Source organism: Acomys russatus, chromosome 24, assembly GCF_903995435.1.
Source record: "Acomys russatus chromosome 24, mAcoRus1.1, whole genome shotgun sequence".
Lineage (NCBI taxonomy): Eukaryota > Metazoa > Chordata > Mammalia > Rodentia > Muridae > Acomys > Acomys russatus.
Genome location: NC_067160.1, coordinates 50,797,618 through 50,812,276, shown reverse-complemented (window position 1 = coordinate 50,812,276; position 14,659 = coordinate 50,797,618). Strand labels below are relative to the sequence as shown.

The 14,659-nt window shown below is 53.1% G+C and overlaps 1 protein-coding gene across 1 annotated transcript in view; it reads left to right on the top strand.

Moving 5' to 3' along the window:
• Window positions 1-2,969: 2,969 nt before the first annotated feature.
• Eeig1 (estrogen-induced osteoclastogenesis regulator 1) overlaps window positions 2,970-14,659 on the top strand; it is a 30,430-nt gene continuing 18,740 nt past the window's right edge. The window contains exon 1 of the mRNA XM_051166907.1: window positions 2,970-3,933. Coding sequence (XP_051022864.1) covers window positions 3,788-3,933 — 146 coding nt within the window. The 5' untranslated portion in view covers window positions 2,970-3,787. The remainder of the gene's footprint in view (window positions 3,934-14,659) is intronic.

Genomic DNA, 14,659 nt, shown 5'->3' with positions numbered 1-14,659 from the left:
GGCAGTAAGCCTAATCTCTCCTGGAAGAAGCTCTTCCACGATCTTTTCTGTGCATGCAAAGCTTCACCCAAGCTTCTGTGCCAGAAACTGCCAATGGTATGCTGGCTAGATTTTGAGCTTGGTACTGCTGGCTCTAAAGAAAGCAGTCCTCACTATATCACATGGGACACTCCCACTGCCACCTGTACATCCTAAGCCTCAGTGCCCCCAACTAAGCTCCTGGCTGTCCTGGAACCTGATCTGTAGACCAGGCTGTCCCTGAGCCATAGCCAGCATTCTAACTAGAGTTTACCACATGAATTTTTGCATCCTGTTCTGGTAGCACACTTTTTGTACCATCTGGGAAGTAAGAAAGAATAGACAGTTCCTGGGTCTTTCGGTTGCACAGAGCCGAATGGAGCCAAGGCTGGTGGCAAAGCAGACTTTACTTTTGGTTGGAGTTGCCTGAGATTACACACAGTTGAAACTGAGGACGCAGTTAGGCCTCCTGACATCCTTGGTTGACTTCTCCCATATCTCTTTAAAGGCCACAGGCTCTTCCCTGATGGAGCAGGTCTAGAGGTAAAGGTTGAGAGTCCAGGCAAGGAATTGAAACCCTCTAGGCCAAGTCTGGTGTGGAAGCACAAGCCTGTAATCTTAGGGCTTAATCAATAAAGGCAAGAGGGTCACCTCTAGCCAACCAGGGCTACAGACGTGGAGATACCATGTTTAAAAAAAAAAAAAAAAAGAGCTGGGCGTGGTGGTGCACACCTTTAATCCAAGCACTCGGGAGGCAGAGGCAGAGGCAGGCGGATCGCTGTGAGTTCGAGGCCAGCCTGGTCTACAAAGTGAGTCCGGGATGGCCAAGGCTACACAGAGGAACCCTGTCTCGGGGGGTGGGGGTGGGGGAGAACCATCAAGAAGACTCAACAGGTAAAGGAGCTTGCTGTCAAGTTTGATAACCTGAGTTCACTCTCTATGACCCACATGGTAGAAGCAGAGAACACAAGTTATTCTCCATGTCCTCCACCACTCTGTGTGACATGTACCTATTCACATAAAAAATGTAATTTATTTATTTATTTTTGGTTTTCTGAGACAGGGTTTCTCTGTGTAGTCTTGGCTGTCCCGGACTCCCTTTGCAGGCCAGGCTGTCCTTGAACTCACAGAGATCTGCCTGCCTCTGCCTCCGAGTGCTGGGATTAAAGGTGTGCACCACCACGCCCAGCTCTGTAATTTATTTTTAAGAGGACAAAACCTCTACTTCCCCACCTGTAAAAAGATATGCCCAGCTATATCAGGGAGGACTAGATTAGTGCATTTTTTCCTCCAATCTGCCTGTGTCTTCTACATATATTATGGGACAATTAAGAGAGGTACAGGTTAGGCCTGGTGGCGGTGGCGGTGGGACACACCTTTAATCCAAGCATTTGGGAGGCAAAGGCAGGCGGATTGCTGTGAGTTCGAGGCCAGCCTGGTCTACAAAGGAGTCGAGGACAGTGAAGGCTACACAGACCCTGTGAGAGGTACAGATTGCCACCCACGCTACTGAGATGCAAGCTCAGACATCAAAGTCTTCATTTACATGTCCAGACACGGTATCAGTGAATCCCAACCAGCCCAAAACTCTCCTTAATCTTCCACAGTGAAGTCTTGCAGGCCTTATCTCCTGCCTGGATCAAAACTGGCCTCTCAGTCACCCATTCCCCATTTTCTTTCCTCTAAATAACCTGAGGCCAGAACAAGCAAGTCATTATCTAGCTCAAAAAACTAGGTTGTGGTGGTGCACGCCTTTAATCCCAGCACTCAGGAGGCAAAGGCAGGTGAATCTCTGAGTTTGAGGCCAGCCTGGTCTTCAAAGAGAATTCCAGGACAGCCAAGGGTATTAACCTGAGAAACCCTGTCTCAAAAAACAAAACAAAACAAAAAAGCACCACCACCAGGCGACGGCTCTCTTTGCTCTGGTCTGCAAGACTGTGCCAGAGTCTAGCCTGATCTCCTTTTCTCTCAAATTAGAATACGTCCAGGGGTGCTCAAAACCGTGTGAGTACCCTGCTGCCTGGCCAGCAGGCCTCTGGTGGCTGCCACTGCGTGTCCCCTGATGTTTGGACTGCTTTGTGTCTGAACCCTTTTGAGTTGCCTTCCCAATCCAAAAGCTACATGCCTCCTGTATATCCGTCTACTTGAGCTCTTCAGCGGGCTGCAGCTCCCTCTGTGATCATCCAGTCCTCTTACTGAGGGGCCTGCCTGACTCACCGCCCGAGCCCCTAAAACACTGGCGAGCCGGATAAAAAAAAAAAAAAAAAAGAATTACAAAATGCCGACGGCTGGAGAGTACGAGGCTCCCCAAAGTGTCCTCTGCCGTAACTTATCCAAGAAACCAAAGAACAAAAGCCTTAGATAACGGCCTGGAACGGAGGCAAGCTGGGTCACAAGGCTGCAGGGCTCCACAGGATCTTCACGAGCGACAACGCCAGGGCAGACGCTTGTCACATTCAGAGAAAGCGAGAAAGCTCTGCTTTCTTGGGACACCCCCTGCGAGAGTCGTTTTCCTGAGAAATGGGGGGCGGGAGAGGCTCACTACCTCCTCAGCCTGCTGCAGTGCTCATCGAGCTCAGGTCTTGGCGGGACCGGGCAGGCCGGTCCAGCCCTAGTTTCCAGATTGCTTCTCCTAGTCATTGTTTCTCCCTTTCTTGGGCTCGCGCTCCTCTCCGGTTCTTGCCAGCGCCGGCCGCCCACCCCGCGACCTCCCACCGCCTCTCCGGCCCCCCTCTAGGTCCCCTACCCCCCCTCCCACCGCTTTCATGGAGGCGGGTCCAGCTACTCGAGCACTCCAATCCAAGCGCCCTGAACCGGCTCTGCCTCCGCGAGCCCCGCCCAACGCCACCGCCAGCCAATAAAAGTCCGCATTCGTACAGTCGGGCCGTCCAATCGCAGGCTGGCTGTGAACCTCGAGCGCCCCGCCCCCTGCCGCGCTCGGCCGTGGCTCCGCGGGCGGTCCCGCTGGGGCTTCGGCATTCTCCGAGCAGCGCCGAGCTGCGTCGGGCTCAGCCGGCTGCGTCCGGAGGTGCGGGCGACGGCGCCGCTGTGCTCCTGGGGAGCTGAACGAGGCAGAAGCCACCCGGCCGGGTCGGAAGGCGCCTCACAACTCCGTCGGGGCAGGCGCGGTGTGATTCTCAGGACTGAGACGGAGGCCGACCAGCACAGGTCCCCCGGCCGGCAGCGCTTCTCGGAGCAGTCCCCCCGGAGCCCCGGCGGTCACTGAGTGGCTTCCGCTTCCCGCCGCCTCACCTGCGCAGGCCCCGGTGCGCCAGGTGCGGAGGCGTGTGCGTCGCCTGGGCGCCTCCCCTGGCCGCCAGCGGGGCGGAGGCGGGGCCGCAGCTTGGGCCTCCCGCGGCTCGCCCGGCCGTCTCAGTCTCACCGGTCCGCCGGGCCCCGCGGCTGGGGATGCTGCTGCCAGCTCGCGAGCCGCCCTCCACGCCTGCCCCCGCCGCCGGGGCCGCGCCTCGCTGTTTACATGCCGGTGGAGCCCGGGCCCCCCGAGCGTGAAAGCAACCGGCCCACGGGACTGATCGCTCAGACCCGGCCAGGGCTCCGGACTTCGATCCTCTCCTGCCCCGCAGCCTCTGCCGCCATCTGGACTGGATCCAGTTCTGGTGTTTTTGAGGAGGGGATTGTATTGTCGGGGAAGGAATCCTGAGGATTTCTAGGATCCCCCCTCTTTTTTTATTTTTTATTTGTCTCTCTCTCTTTTTTTTTTTTTTTTTTTTTTTTGGCCCTGCGGGCTTCATACTCAGGGAACTCGCTCATGGCTTTTTTGATGAAGAAGAAGAAATTCAAATTCCAAACCACTTTCACTCTGGAGGAGCTGACAGCGGTCCCCTTCGTGAACGGGGTCCTCTTTTGCAAGGTCCGGCTGCTGGATGGCGGGGATTTTGTCAGCTTGTCCTCCAGGTAGGCATTGAGGCTATCGCGTTTGCGGGGAAGGGTGAGGGGTGCTGTTGAGTGAGGTCTAGCCGCTTAGAAGGGAGGAAGCCTCTGCTGGGGACTGGCTGAGGGGCTCGGCTGGGGGAAGTCTTGGGTCCGAGTGAGCTGGCAGGGTGCCAGGCACTTGTCTGCAGGTGACCAGTTAGAAACCCCTCAGGGCCCTGCACGCATTCCCCAAGTCACCGGTTTTGCAAACTTGCATGGAGAGAGCTGTGTGAGATTTGCACCTAAAGGGGTGTCCCAGCCACCTTGCCACCAAGCTGGCTCTTGTGGCTGTCATATGATTGAGAGCTTGGGCCAGCCACAGGTTCTCTGGCAGTCTCCCTTTGGCTGGGAAAGCCCAGTCTCAGGCACTCCCTGGATTTGATTGAGGGTGGTGGCTGGATTTGGGGTTGCCCAGCCCCCTCTTGAGTGACTGCCCTCCTCTGGCTGAAGCTGGGCTGCTTTGCATTGCAAATGGCCCTGTCAGGGAGACTGCTTTCCTCTGTGAAAAAAAGCCCTGGAGTTTGGTTTTGTGTTGCTCATCATCCTGGTAGGTCCGGCTTCCCAGTTTATTGCTACTGAGATTCTGAGTTCCCAGTATGCCCTTTGCGCACTGAGCTCATGGGGGTCACACAGCCCTGGTCTGCCTGCAGAGGTCCTTAGAGTCCAACTGATGGGAGATGGGGGCTCAAGTTCGGCCTCTTTCTGGGTTCCTGTTTCCCCTTCTGCACCTAATACAGGTTTCTCCATCAGAGTTGTATAGAGAGAAGTTGCGGTAGACAGGCCCCTGGCTCAGGGCCTGGGATGCTTGCCCCTCTTACCTAATCTGTCCTTTGCTCCTTAGGTTTGTGGGCCTAGTTAGCTGCAAGAAGTGCCTCACTGTTCTGCGATTCGCAGAGGTGTGTTTTACAGATTGGGATAATGAGCCCCAGAAAGAGGAAGTAAATGGGTTGCCAGGGACTTTGACAGAGGCAGTTGTCAACCAAACATGGCCTGTTGGGAGATGACAAGCTCTGTGGCCTGGTTGAGATTTTGGAACCTGTGGATAGATAGAGTGCGGTGCCTGCCTGTTCTGTGTGCTGGGCCTCCGGTGCTGCTTATCTGAGGAATTTGGAAAGGGCTGCCCTTTGAGGTGGGGGTGGCTGCAATCCCTTGCCTGTGAAGCACAGGGTCAGAGGGCTGTGCTTAGCGATGGCCCACCTCCACCCCGGAGTCAGCTGCTTTTAGGCTAAGTGGCTTTGGGTGAATTACCCAGGCTCCCTGATCTCAAGAGCTAGCAATTATTGGTGCCCTGCGCACTTTTACTACCATTGCTCAACCCCTTGACTGTGCTGTGGAGCAGGAGTAGAGGAGACCCCTGGGGGGCCATTTTTACGGAGGAGGAAACAGGCTCAGAGTGGCTCTAACTGCTACCTTGTGCCGTTGAGCCTCAGTGTCCTCTTTTGTAAAAAGGGGGAAGTAATACCCACCTTTCGGTTTTGAGTCGGAATGAAGAGTGTACCATGTCTGGCCAGGGGAGTCGCTACAGCAGTACTATTGCTGTATTGTAAGGGGCCCAGGCTCTAGCCCCCCTAACCCCAGGTCATGGGGTGCACCCCCTCCCCTTACTCAGCAGAGGTGTTTGGGGCCTGGGATTGAACACAGGACCCAGCCCAGGCTGCTGGTTCACCTGTTCATCTAGACCCTTAGCCAGCAACTGTGACCGTACCTGTCAGCTTTTCCCTTGCCCTGACTTGCCCCCACGTCCTGGAAAGTCTGGAAAGTTCCAGGACTTACTTAGCATACATATTCTGGATTTCACCTCTGTTTTTCCTTCTTCCTCCTGGCAAGAAGCCACAGGTTCTCTGAACCCAGCTGAGCCCAGGCAGCCTTCCCGGGTTCTCATCCTGGATAAAGCCTCCTTTGGGGGCAGGAGTAATAAAGAGAAAGGAGCTGGCATTGAGGCACCTGGGTACTGCTGGGCAGATGTGGCTGCAGAGAGCAGTGATGTTGGAACCCGAGCCTCTTAAAAGCGGCTTTGGCCCCAGGCGTGGTGGCACACACCTTTAATCCCAGCACTCTAGGGAGGCAGAGGCAGGCAGATCGCTGTGAGCTCGAGGCCAGCCTGGTCTACAAAGTGAGTCCAGGACAGCCAAGGCTACGGCTTTGGCTTCTGTGGTCTTTATTTAACCCAAGAGATGGGGGTTCCTAGGTTGGTGTTCCCTCTGCCCGCACCCCTCCCACATTGCTCTTGTAGCCCAGGAGCCTTGACCATCTCTCTACTACTATGACCTTGTTGTTTATAAGTTGGAGTAGGGACTGAGGTGACTAGACCTGCTTAGAACCTGGGCCTAGACATGACAGAATGTCTTCCCAACGCTAGGGACCTCTGGATGGCAGATGTGCTATTGGCAGTATGGGCGGTGTCAGACTGACAGCAGCTTTAGGCCCCACCCCTGCAACGCCTGCTTTCCTAGCTGGTGTTTTTCAGTGTGTTGAGTGCCATGGCAACAGCTCAGCTCCATCTGATCCAATTGGAACAGGTGGAACAGGTGATTCCTGGGGCTGTTTCTTAGCCTTGTCTTCTGACAGTGCCTTAGGAGCAGCAGTTCACAGAGCCACCAGAATCTTAGTGCCCAGACTGTGCGAGTCATAGTGCTGAGTGTTTTGCACAGGGTATCTTCATCAATCCTCTTAGCCATCTGGAGAGGCACTGAGGCCAGAGTGGTAAAAACCACAAGCTGGGGAGCTACCAGGTGGGAAATAGCAGTGGAGAAAATCTTTTTCTCCAGTTTTGTACTTGCTGATGGCAGGAACTTGCTGGGCTACCCAAATACCTGACCATCTGCCCTACTTGTGGGTGAGGATACTGGGCCAGGAAAGATTAAGTGACCGAACCTATGCCACCCTGCTAGAGAGTAGCAGAGCTAGAACTTGGTTGCAGCCGGTCTAATTCAGAGCCCTGCCTTGGTGGTCTAGAGGCACCGAACTGGGTTTTGTGAAGCTCAAGGTAGAGAGTCCTCAAGACTGAAGTCAGGGAGGTGCTGAAGTAATCACTGTGTGTCTGTAGTAGGCACAGGAAGTCACTGGGGTACTGTGGGCGGTGGCCACGTGTCCTTGCCTGAGGCCTTCCAGGAAGATGATCCCAAGTAGTACCTGGCAGGACTTTCAGGTCTGGAGGGTGTCCAGGAGGATACAGACGTTCCAAGTGTGGTGAGTCTGGCAGAGGCTAGTGTGTCCAAGGGGCCTTCAGGTCAGAAGAAGACCAAACCTCCCAGGGGCCCTGCTTCTCAACAGCATTGGTCCTTTGACTTGCCACATGCTTGTGGTAGCTGTGTCAGGGCAGATGAGTGCAAGGGAACACTGACTTACTTCAGAGGATGGAGAAGAGACATAGATACTGTTTTTTTAGCCAGTGGGCTAAGTGTGGAAGAAGTGACTTGCCAGAGTTACTTCATAGAAGGGAAGGAGGGATAAATCACCCAGTTGGACAGACCATAGTCTAGCTCTTACTTCTGTCCCCTGTGCTTCAGTCCTTCTCTTTGCATGAACAAAGTGGGTGAGGCAGGAGGAGAAGAAAGATCTCTTGCAAGGCCACCTCTTGCTCTGTACTTGAGTGCCAGGCTGACTGAGAAGCTGACTGTGACTTGGAGAGGGCCTCCCTACGACCCTTGTCCTTTTTTCTTGGCCAGCTTGGAGTCCTCAGTGGGCCTTCAGTGGGGTTTTATTTTTGTAAATAGAGCCTGTCTGCTGTCTGTGTGCATAGCCATGTGCTCATCATGTAGTGTACTCAAAGGAGCCTTTGGGATTCTACATCTGGAAGCCTTGTACCCAGGCCTTGAGTCTGGCCCCCGGGGCAGACAGGGGGCTCGGTCGGTCCTTACCTAAGCCACACATTTGGCCAGGGTTCCATCCCTCAGTCTCTCATCCTCCTTCATTGAAAAGAGCTGTAGGATGCCAATGGGTTCACCCTTGTGCAAGGCATGTTCTGGGATAGCTTGATATGGGCCTCTGAGAAAGCAGAGTGGAGATGGAGTGGGAAGCAGAGAGGATCCCCAAGTTGCATAAGGCATTTATTGCCCTGCTCACAACAGGGAGGCTGTGTGCTGAGTAATTGGAAAGGTAGGAAGAAGCTAGCAGACAGCTCAGTCCTTGACTGAGACTCCCTTCCAACTGGCTTCAGAGGTGAGCGGGACTGGGCAGTCCTGTTCCTCAGGCTTCCAGTTAGGTGGTGGCAGTATGCCTGGTAGGCCAAGCTAATCTGGGGCAGGTCCTTGTGAGTTCCAGTGGACCCTGGCAGACCAGCGGGCTAAATGTTTTTGTTCAGACATCTGTCCATCTTTGTCTTCCCTGGCCTCTAATTCTTCTCACCCCCTACCCCAAGCTCACTGTCTCATGGTAAGCACGCCATCACCGTAGGGGGGGCTTCCCTGGGGAAGGAATGCTTTATGGCTGTCTTAGAAACTGAAGATGGGGAGGAACCTGTAGAGGAGAAGCTTGAAGGCATGTCTGTCTGGGCAAGATAGGATTGGGGTGTGAAAAGAGTTGAGGGGCTAGAGAAAACAAAGATGGAAGGTGGCCTGACCTGAACTATTTCCAGTCTTGGGGATCCTACGGGGGTCAGGGGAACAAAGTGTCATCTTAATTTACTAATTAAAATGATGGCTCTTGAGCCATGGTTAGAGACTATGGACAGTGCTGACCTAGCCTGGCAGAGTAGTGGCACACAGAGAAATGAAAGAACAGACTTGGAGAGAAGGTAGCAGGCCAAGTGTGCAGGAGGGGTCTCTATCCTAAAGGCATGGCACCATACTTTGGAGTTGCTAGGAGGTAGACACATAGTGTACATAGTGGTCAAAGGAAACTATGGCTCATGTAAAAGTCCAAGTTTTCAGTTTCCTTTAAGTAGACAGACAACAGAGCTGTGAGGCAGCATTCAACACAAGGGGCCTTGTCACTGCCTCCTCACTTGGGTTTCGAGGGCTCTTCCTCCTCCCACAGCATACTGTCAGATCCATGGCATGTTCTGGGTGTCTCTTACTGTCAGTTTGATTTCTGCAGTGCACAGGGCCCAGGGCAGAAGGAGAGTGGGAGGGGTGGGCCTTAGAAGTTGGCTGGCTGTGGCACCGGCTTACCTGGCACTCTCTGAAGTTAGATCATACTACTGGTGGCCTTGGTAAGAAGCTTCCAGCCTCTTCCAGGCCTAGTGCTACTGCTTGGATCTGGCCTTTGCTGCCAACTGGCTACACTGTTGGCATGTGCCACCTTGGCTGTGCCTTTGCCTGCCTGGTAGCTTGGCAGTAGCCCTGACCTGAGGTGATCTGGCTCTGTGGAGCCAAGGCTGCTCCCTGAGGCCTGCTCTTTGCTTGGAGCTCCTGGTTGGCTGTGGCTTCTTGGCAGCAATAATGTTGCCTGCCTGTAGGTCCTGTTTTCCTGGGAGTGGCTGAGAGGCCCCTGAGTGACTTTGAGCTCTGCTTTGTTGGAACCTGGAAACCCTGACTTGCCAGCTAGTAAGTCTGCCTCCAGGTCTCAGGAACTGAGGGACTTGGTATGTGGAATATAAGGAACTGGGAAGTAAACCAGCTTAAGAGAAGTAAGCAAGGGAGAGACACCAGTAAGAGACCTGGGACTAAGACGGGGTGGGAGGGCATATAGCTCCTCTATATCTACTCTCTGGTGAGTGGTTTGGATTGTGGGAATGTTCGATTTGTCCCAGGTCCTGGCGATGTTCTGGGCCCGCTGGCTCCCTAAAGGGGCTTGAAACTGTCCAACCTATACCTAGCCTTAGTGTCCTCAGAGAGTTGTGGTTGCAAACTTGTGGTCTTTTTGCTTTGACTCTATTGGCACCTGTCCGTGGTTTAGAAGAGCTCTTGAATATAGACCTCAAACTGCTTTTATCCCATTCTGCCGGCGTTAACTGGCAGCCCTCAGCTCTGTGGTCACCTTGTTTCAGGGGTGGGCGGAAGGAGCACTGCTGATAGGAACCGACTCTGCTGGTTAGGTTTCTGCTTTGTCTACCCACTGCCCCACCCCAACCTGCTGTTCACTGCCTATGCCTTCAAGAAAGGACTTAAACCCCAGCTTCTTCCATCTCCCTTGAAGCAGGGCTGTTTGCTATTGCTGGAGGATGTACTTACAGTGCTTGCTGGAATACCAGCTTGCCTCCTGGTCCATAGTTGAACTCTGTCCTATTCCCTCTGGGCCAAGTGGTATATGCCTCTTAGTAGCTGGTACTCCCCATGGGGATCTAGACCACTGTGATGCTGACAAGAGAGGGTACCTATTGCTCAGGCTTGCTCCTTTGCCTTCAGCAGGGATGGAGGCCAGGAGGGAGCACCCTAGTGTCTAAGCTGAGGGCCTAGTGGGGTTTGAAGTGGGGGCCACATACCTTCCCTTCCCTATTTATTGGGTTAGCCCTGGTCTGCTGAATGCTGCTCAGGGACCCTGCAAGCAGGGCACTGGCTTTAAGTCTCCTGGTAGGGATAGATGAGGCAACCCAAGGTCTTTCAGTGGTCCACATCCTACCCTTTGCTTTTCTAGTTACTCTGCTTTCCCTCAAACCCCTCACCTAGCTTTATCACGTGGAACTATTGCTCAGCCCAATGGCCACTTCTGGGAAGTTAGGCTCGCCCCCCCCCACTGCCACCCCCCAGTTGGCTTTATTACCTGCTGTAGCACTTTGTTTCAAAGTATTAAAGTCCCTGTTCATTGTATCCAGCTCCTTCCTAGACTATGACACTTCAAGGCCAAGAGAGCCTCCATTGCTTCTTAGTTCTTGGGCCTCTTGCTGTGTGTTGGCATTGTCCTAGGCTGGGACTTCTCTCCCCTGGCTCTGAACCAATGTGGTTGTTGGTGTTGACTATGTGGCGGCTACTGCCAGCTGCTAAGCCCAAGCCTACCCCTCACCCAGTGCCCGAAGTATCAGTCTGTGCCAGGAGGAACCCTTATCCATATACCAGGCAGCTGGGTACCACTGTGGGCTTAAAGAGTGCAATTGAGAGGCAGCCAACTGCCCACTAGCTGAGTTGAGTGTATCCCTTGCAAAGGCTATCAGATCCGTATAGGCTTGGGACGAAGAGTGAGCTCAGGCACTGCCATTGGATCTTGCAGCTGCTGAATTGCTCTGAACTATGGTCAAGGGCTTTATCCCTGCAGACTGTTTCTTCTTCTAGGGGGTACTTGCTTGAGGGCAGCAGAACTACTCAAGATCAAGGTACCTGCTCAGTGCGTGGTCAGGCCCTGCGAACTTAGCACAGACTGACTAAGCCTGCCAAGAGAGGAAGTATCCAACCTGGTGTCAGGAGAACAGAGGCTGGGCCCTGTTCACATGGGAAGTGCCCTCTTCTCCCACTGCTTCCTGTCTGCAGGGTTGGACTCTGCAGACGTATGCAGGCAGCACCTGTGGCTTGTACTTACTTCCCTGGGTTGTTCCATGAGTGTTTCCTGGGCACATTATATGTCTGGGGCCATGGGATACAGTCTACCTGTAGGATCCCACCTGCCCAATCAGTGCTGGACAGGCCTTGAGGATGTGGTGTGGATTTGGGGTGGGTAGTTAGAGCTTGGTTGTGGGAGAAGAGTAGCTGAAAGAACCGGTGGCCAGGGAAGGCTTGGAAAAGGGCATGACAGTATGGGGAACCTGGGGTGGGCTTGAATCGATTAGATTTACATTTTGTTGATTTTTTAAAAAAGATTTATTATATATTACACACACAGTGTTCTGCCTAAATGTATGCCGCACACCAGAAGAGGGCACCAGATCTCATTATAGATGGCCATGAGCCACCATGTGGTTGCTGGGAATTGAACTCAGGACCTCTGGAAGAGCAGCCAGTGCTTTTAACCTCTGAGCCATCTCTCCAGCCTCATTTTATTTATTTCTTAGTTCACTGCTATTTACATGTATATGGGTGTTTTGCCTTCGTGTAAGTCTACACAATGTGTGTGCAGTACCCATGGAGGCCAAAAGAGGGTGTCAGATCCCATGAAAACTGTAGTTACAGATGGTTGCCAGATCCATGTGGGTGCTGGGAATTGAATCCTGATCCTCTGGAAGAACATCTGACACTCTTAACTGCTGAGCCATTTTTCTAGCTCCCAGACTTGTATTTTAGAAATACCAAAAGTAGCAATGGGGTAGACTGCTTAGGACTGCCAGTTATCAGAAGGCAGTTGTGTTAGGCCAAGAATGGTATCTTCCCAGCCATGGACCAGTTTGGAGCAGCTAATAAGGTGCACAGGTACTGCAGAGAAAAGGCCCAAAGCAAGGGTCTGGGCTGATGTTTATGAAGAGTTCAAACACTTGGACTTAGTTACATAAGTATATTCTCGGTGAGGACTTGTGAGGTGGGCATCTCTGTTGTAGAAACCGGCCTTGAAGATGGCCATACCTCTGGGCTCTAGGTGGGTACCAAAGCTTTCAAGACAAACACAAGAGTGCCTAGAAGTCTGAAGTTGATCTTTGGGGCTTTTCCTGGGTCTTTCTGGCAAGCCAGCCTTAACCATTCCAACCTGATGAGCATTACTCTTGTTTATGAGGCAGAGGTTCCTCTGGCAACTACAGGCAGTCTTCTTGGGCTGGGGATTTTCCTTTTGCCACTTACCACCCCAGCAGAGCAGGCCTTTCCGGGCTCTGGAGCTTAGCAGTTGGAAAGCTTGGAGGGGGATGGGAGGAATTCTGAGGCTACCGCCAGACCAGTGGGTGTCTTCTGAACATTGCCTGTGGTGGGATAATGAATTTTCTTCATGGTACCTGGATACCGTGGTGAACCTGTCACCTACCTATCATAGCCTGTGGCTCAGTACATGCTAGTAAAAGCTGCCATGGTGACAGGTGTGGTGGCGCACGCCTTTGATCCCAGCACTTTGGGAGGCAGAGGCAGGCAGATCTCTGTGAGTTCGAGGCCAGCCTGGTCTACAAAGCGAGTCCAGGACAGCCAGGGCTACACAGACAAACTCTGCCGCTGGGGGGGGGGGGGAGCTGCCATAGTTAGTTTCAATCCAGAGCAGTAGTTAGGGGGGGATCTGGGGTGGACTCATAAAAGGAAGGTCCTATTGCTTCCTTTCTCCCTTCAGTTGTTGCAGTTCTCTTCCTGAAGGTCACCTGTTGAAACAGTGTAATTAGAGCTGAGCTACTCACTGCCCTTGCGGTCTCTGCCTGGGGCCTGTGAGCAGGAAGAGGCCTTTAGACATACCAGTCTCAGAGAACTCAGAACATAAAGGGATGGGGATTGTTGCTAAGCTTATATTGGCTCCAAACCCTCACCTTTGTTTTTCTAGTTTCTTTCTTCCTTCCTCCTCTCCACCCCCTTTTTTTCTTTTTTCCTTTTTGAGACAGGGGTTCTTTCTATGTGTAGCCTCAGCTGTCCTGGAGCTTGCTCTGCAGACCGGGCTGTCCTCAAACTCACAGTGATCTACCTGCCTCTGCCTCCCAAGTGCTGAGATCAAAGGTGTGTGCCACCACCTCATCTTTTGTTGTTGGCTTTGAGTCAAGGTAGGTCTCACTATGTAGTCCTGGCTAGCCTAGAACTAACTATATAGACCAGGCTGGCCTGGATCTCACAGAGATGTGCCTGCCTCTGTCTCTTGAGTACTAGGATAAATGGTGTGCCCCACTAAGTCCCTCGAGAAGGCTTACCCTGGGCTCAGCAACTCTTACGGGGTTTGTGCTTGCTAAAATGATAACAGGGAAAATTGGACCTGATTGTGAGGCTGATCATGCCCATCTTGGGCCACAGTAGGGTGGACTGCTTGGGGCTTTGGGTTGCAGAAGGCATCCTCTGTAGCAGCCCTTATCACAGACCAGGGCCCATCACACGACACTGTCGAACAATAAGGCCCAAGGCAAGATCCATGATGACACTTGAGTAGAGTTCAAAGGCCTTCTGGTTCAAGAAGGATGGATTATCCTTGTTGTGTGGCCCGTGCCTGGAAGGCACACTCAGCCTGACTCCTAGTAAGTGCTCAGTAAATAAGAGTGAGTTAGTGGCAGTAGCAATGGTTGATCCAGGTCTGCAGTCTCAGGTGTTCATGGGGGAGGCGGAGCCCCGTGAGTCAGGGCCTCATGGTCCTGTCTAACCCTGAGTCCTCTGTCCTGTGATTGGAATCTTGGTTGGCTGCTGAGCACAACTGGGTGAACAGGTCTGAGTCAGTGACAGTCTGTTAAGAAAGGTGACTCTGGCTAAATGACTCCTGATTATCTTGTCACCTCAGAAGTTCAGAGAGCCGTGGAGAATCCTGTGTGCAGCAGGAACCTGGGTAGCAGATGCAGCAGTGATGACGGTGCCTGACTCTTTACACTGCAGAGAACAAGGTGCCGCCACATCTGGGAAGCCCCTACATGGAAATAGTATGACCAGACTACTTCATGAACATAGACCACAGAGATCTCTCAGTCATTTGTCAGATCCTCAGCACCATCTTTGAGGACAGGAGCTCCTAGAGACCCTGCCTCTAGGAGCTTGGCTCTGGGAGACAGGGGTCTTACTTGATTCCTACTACACCTATAGACCCAGTCCTGTGTGCACAGACAGCAGGTGCCCATAGGATGGGCCTGGGTGAAGGTGTCCCTGTGACTGGAGTCCAGTCACTTCAGGAAACAGGCCCCAGGGACAGGAATCTTTCCTTCCTCTCACTCTTTCCTCTTCGGGTGAATCAAGCACCACCCAGGCCTGAGTCAGCCAGGAACTGGTCACACATTCCTGGCCATCTGCCACACCTCTGGACACCACAG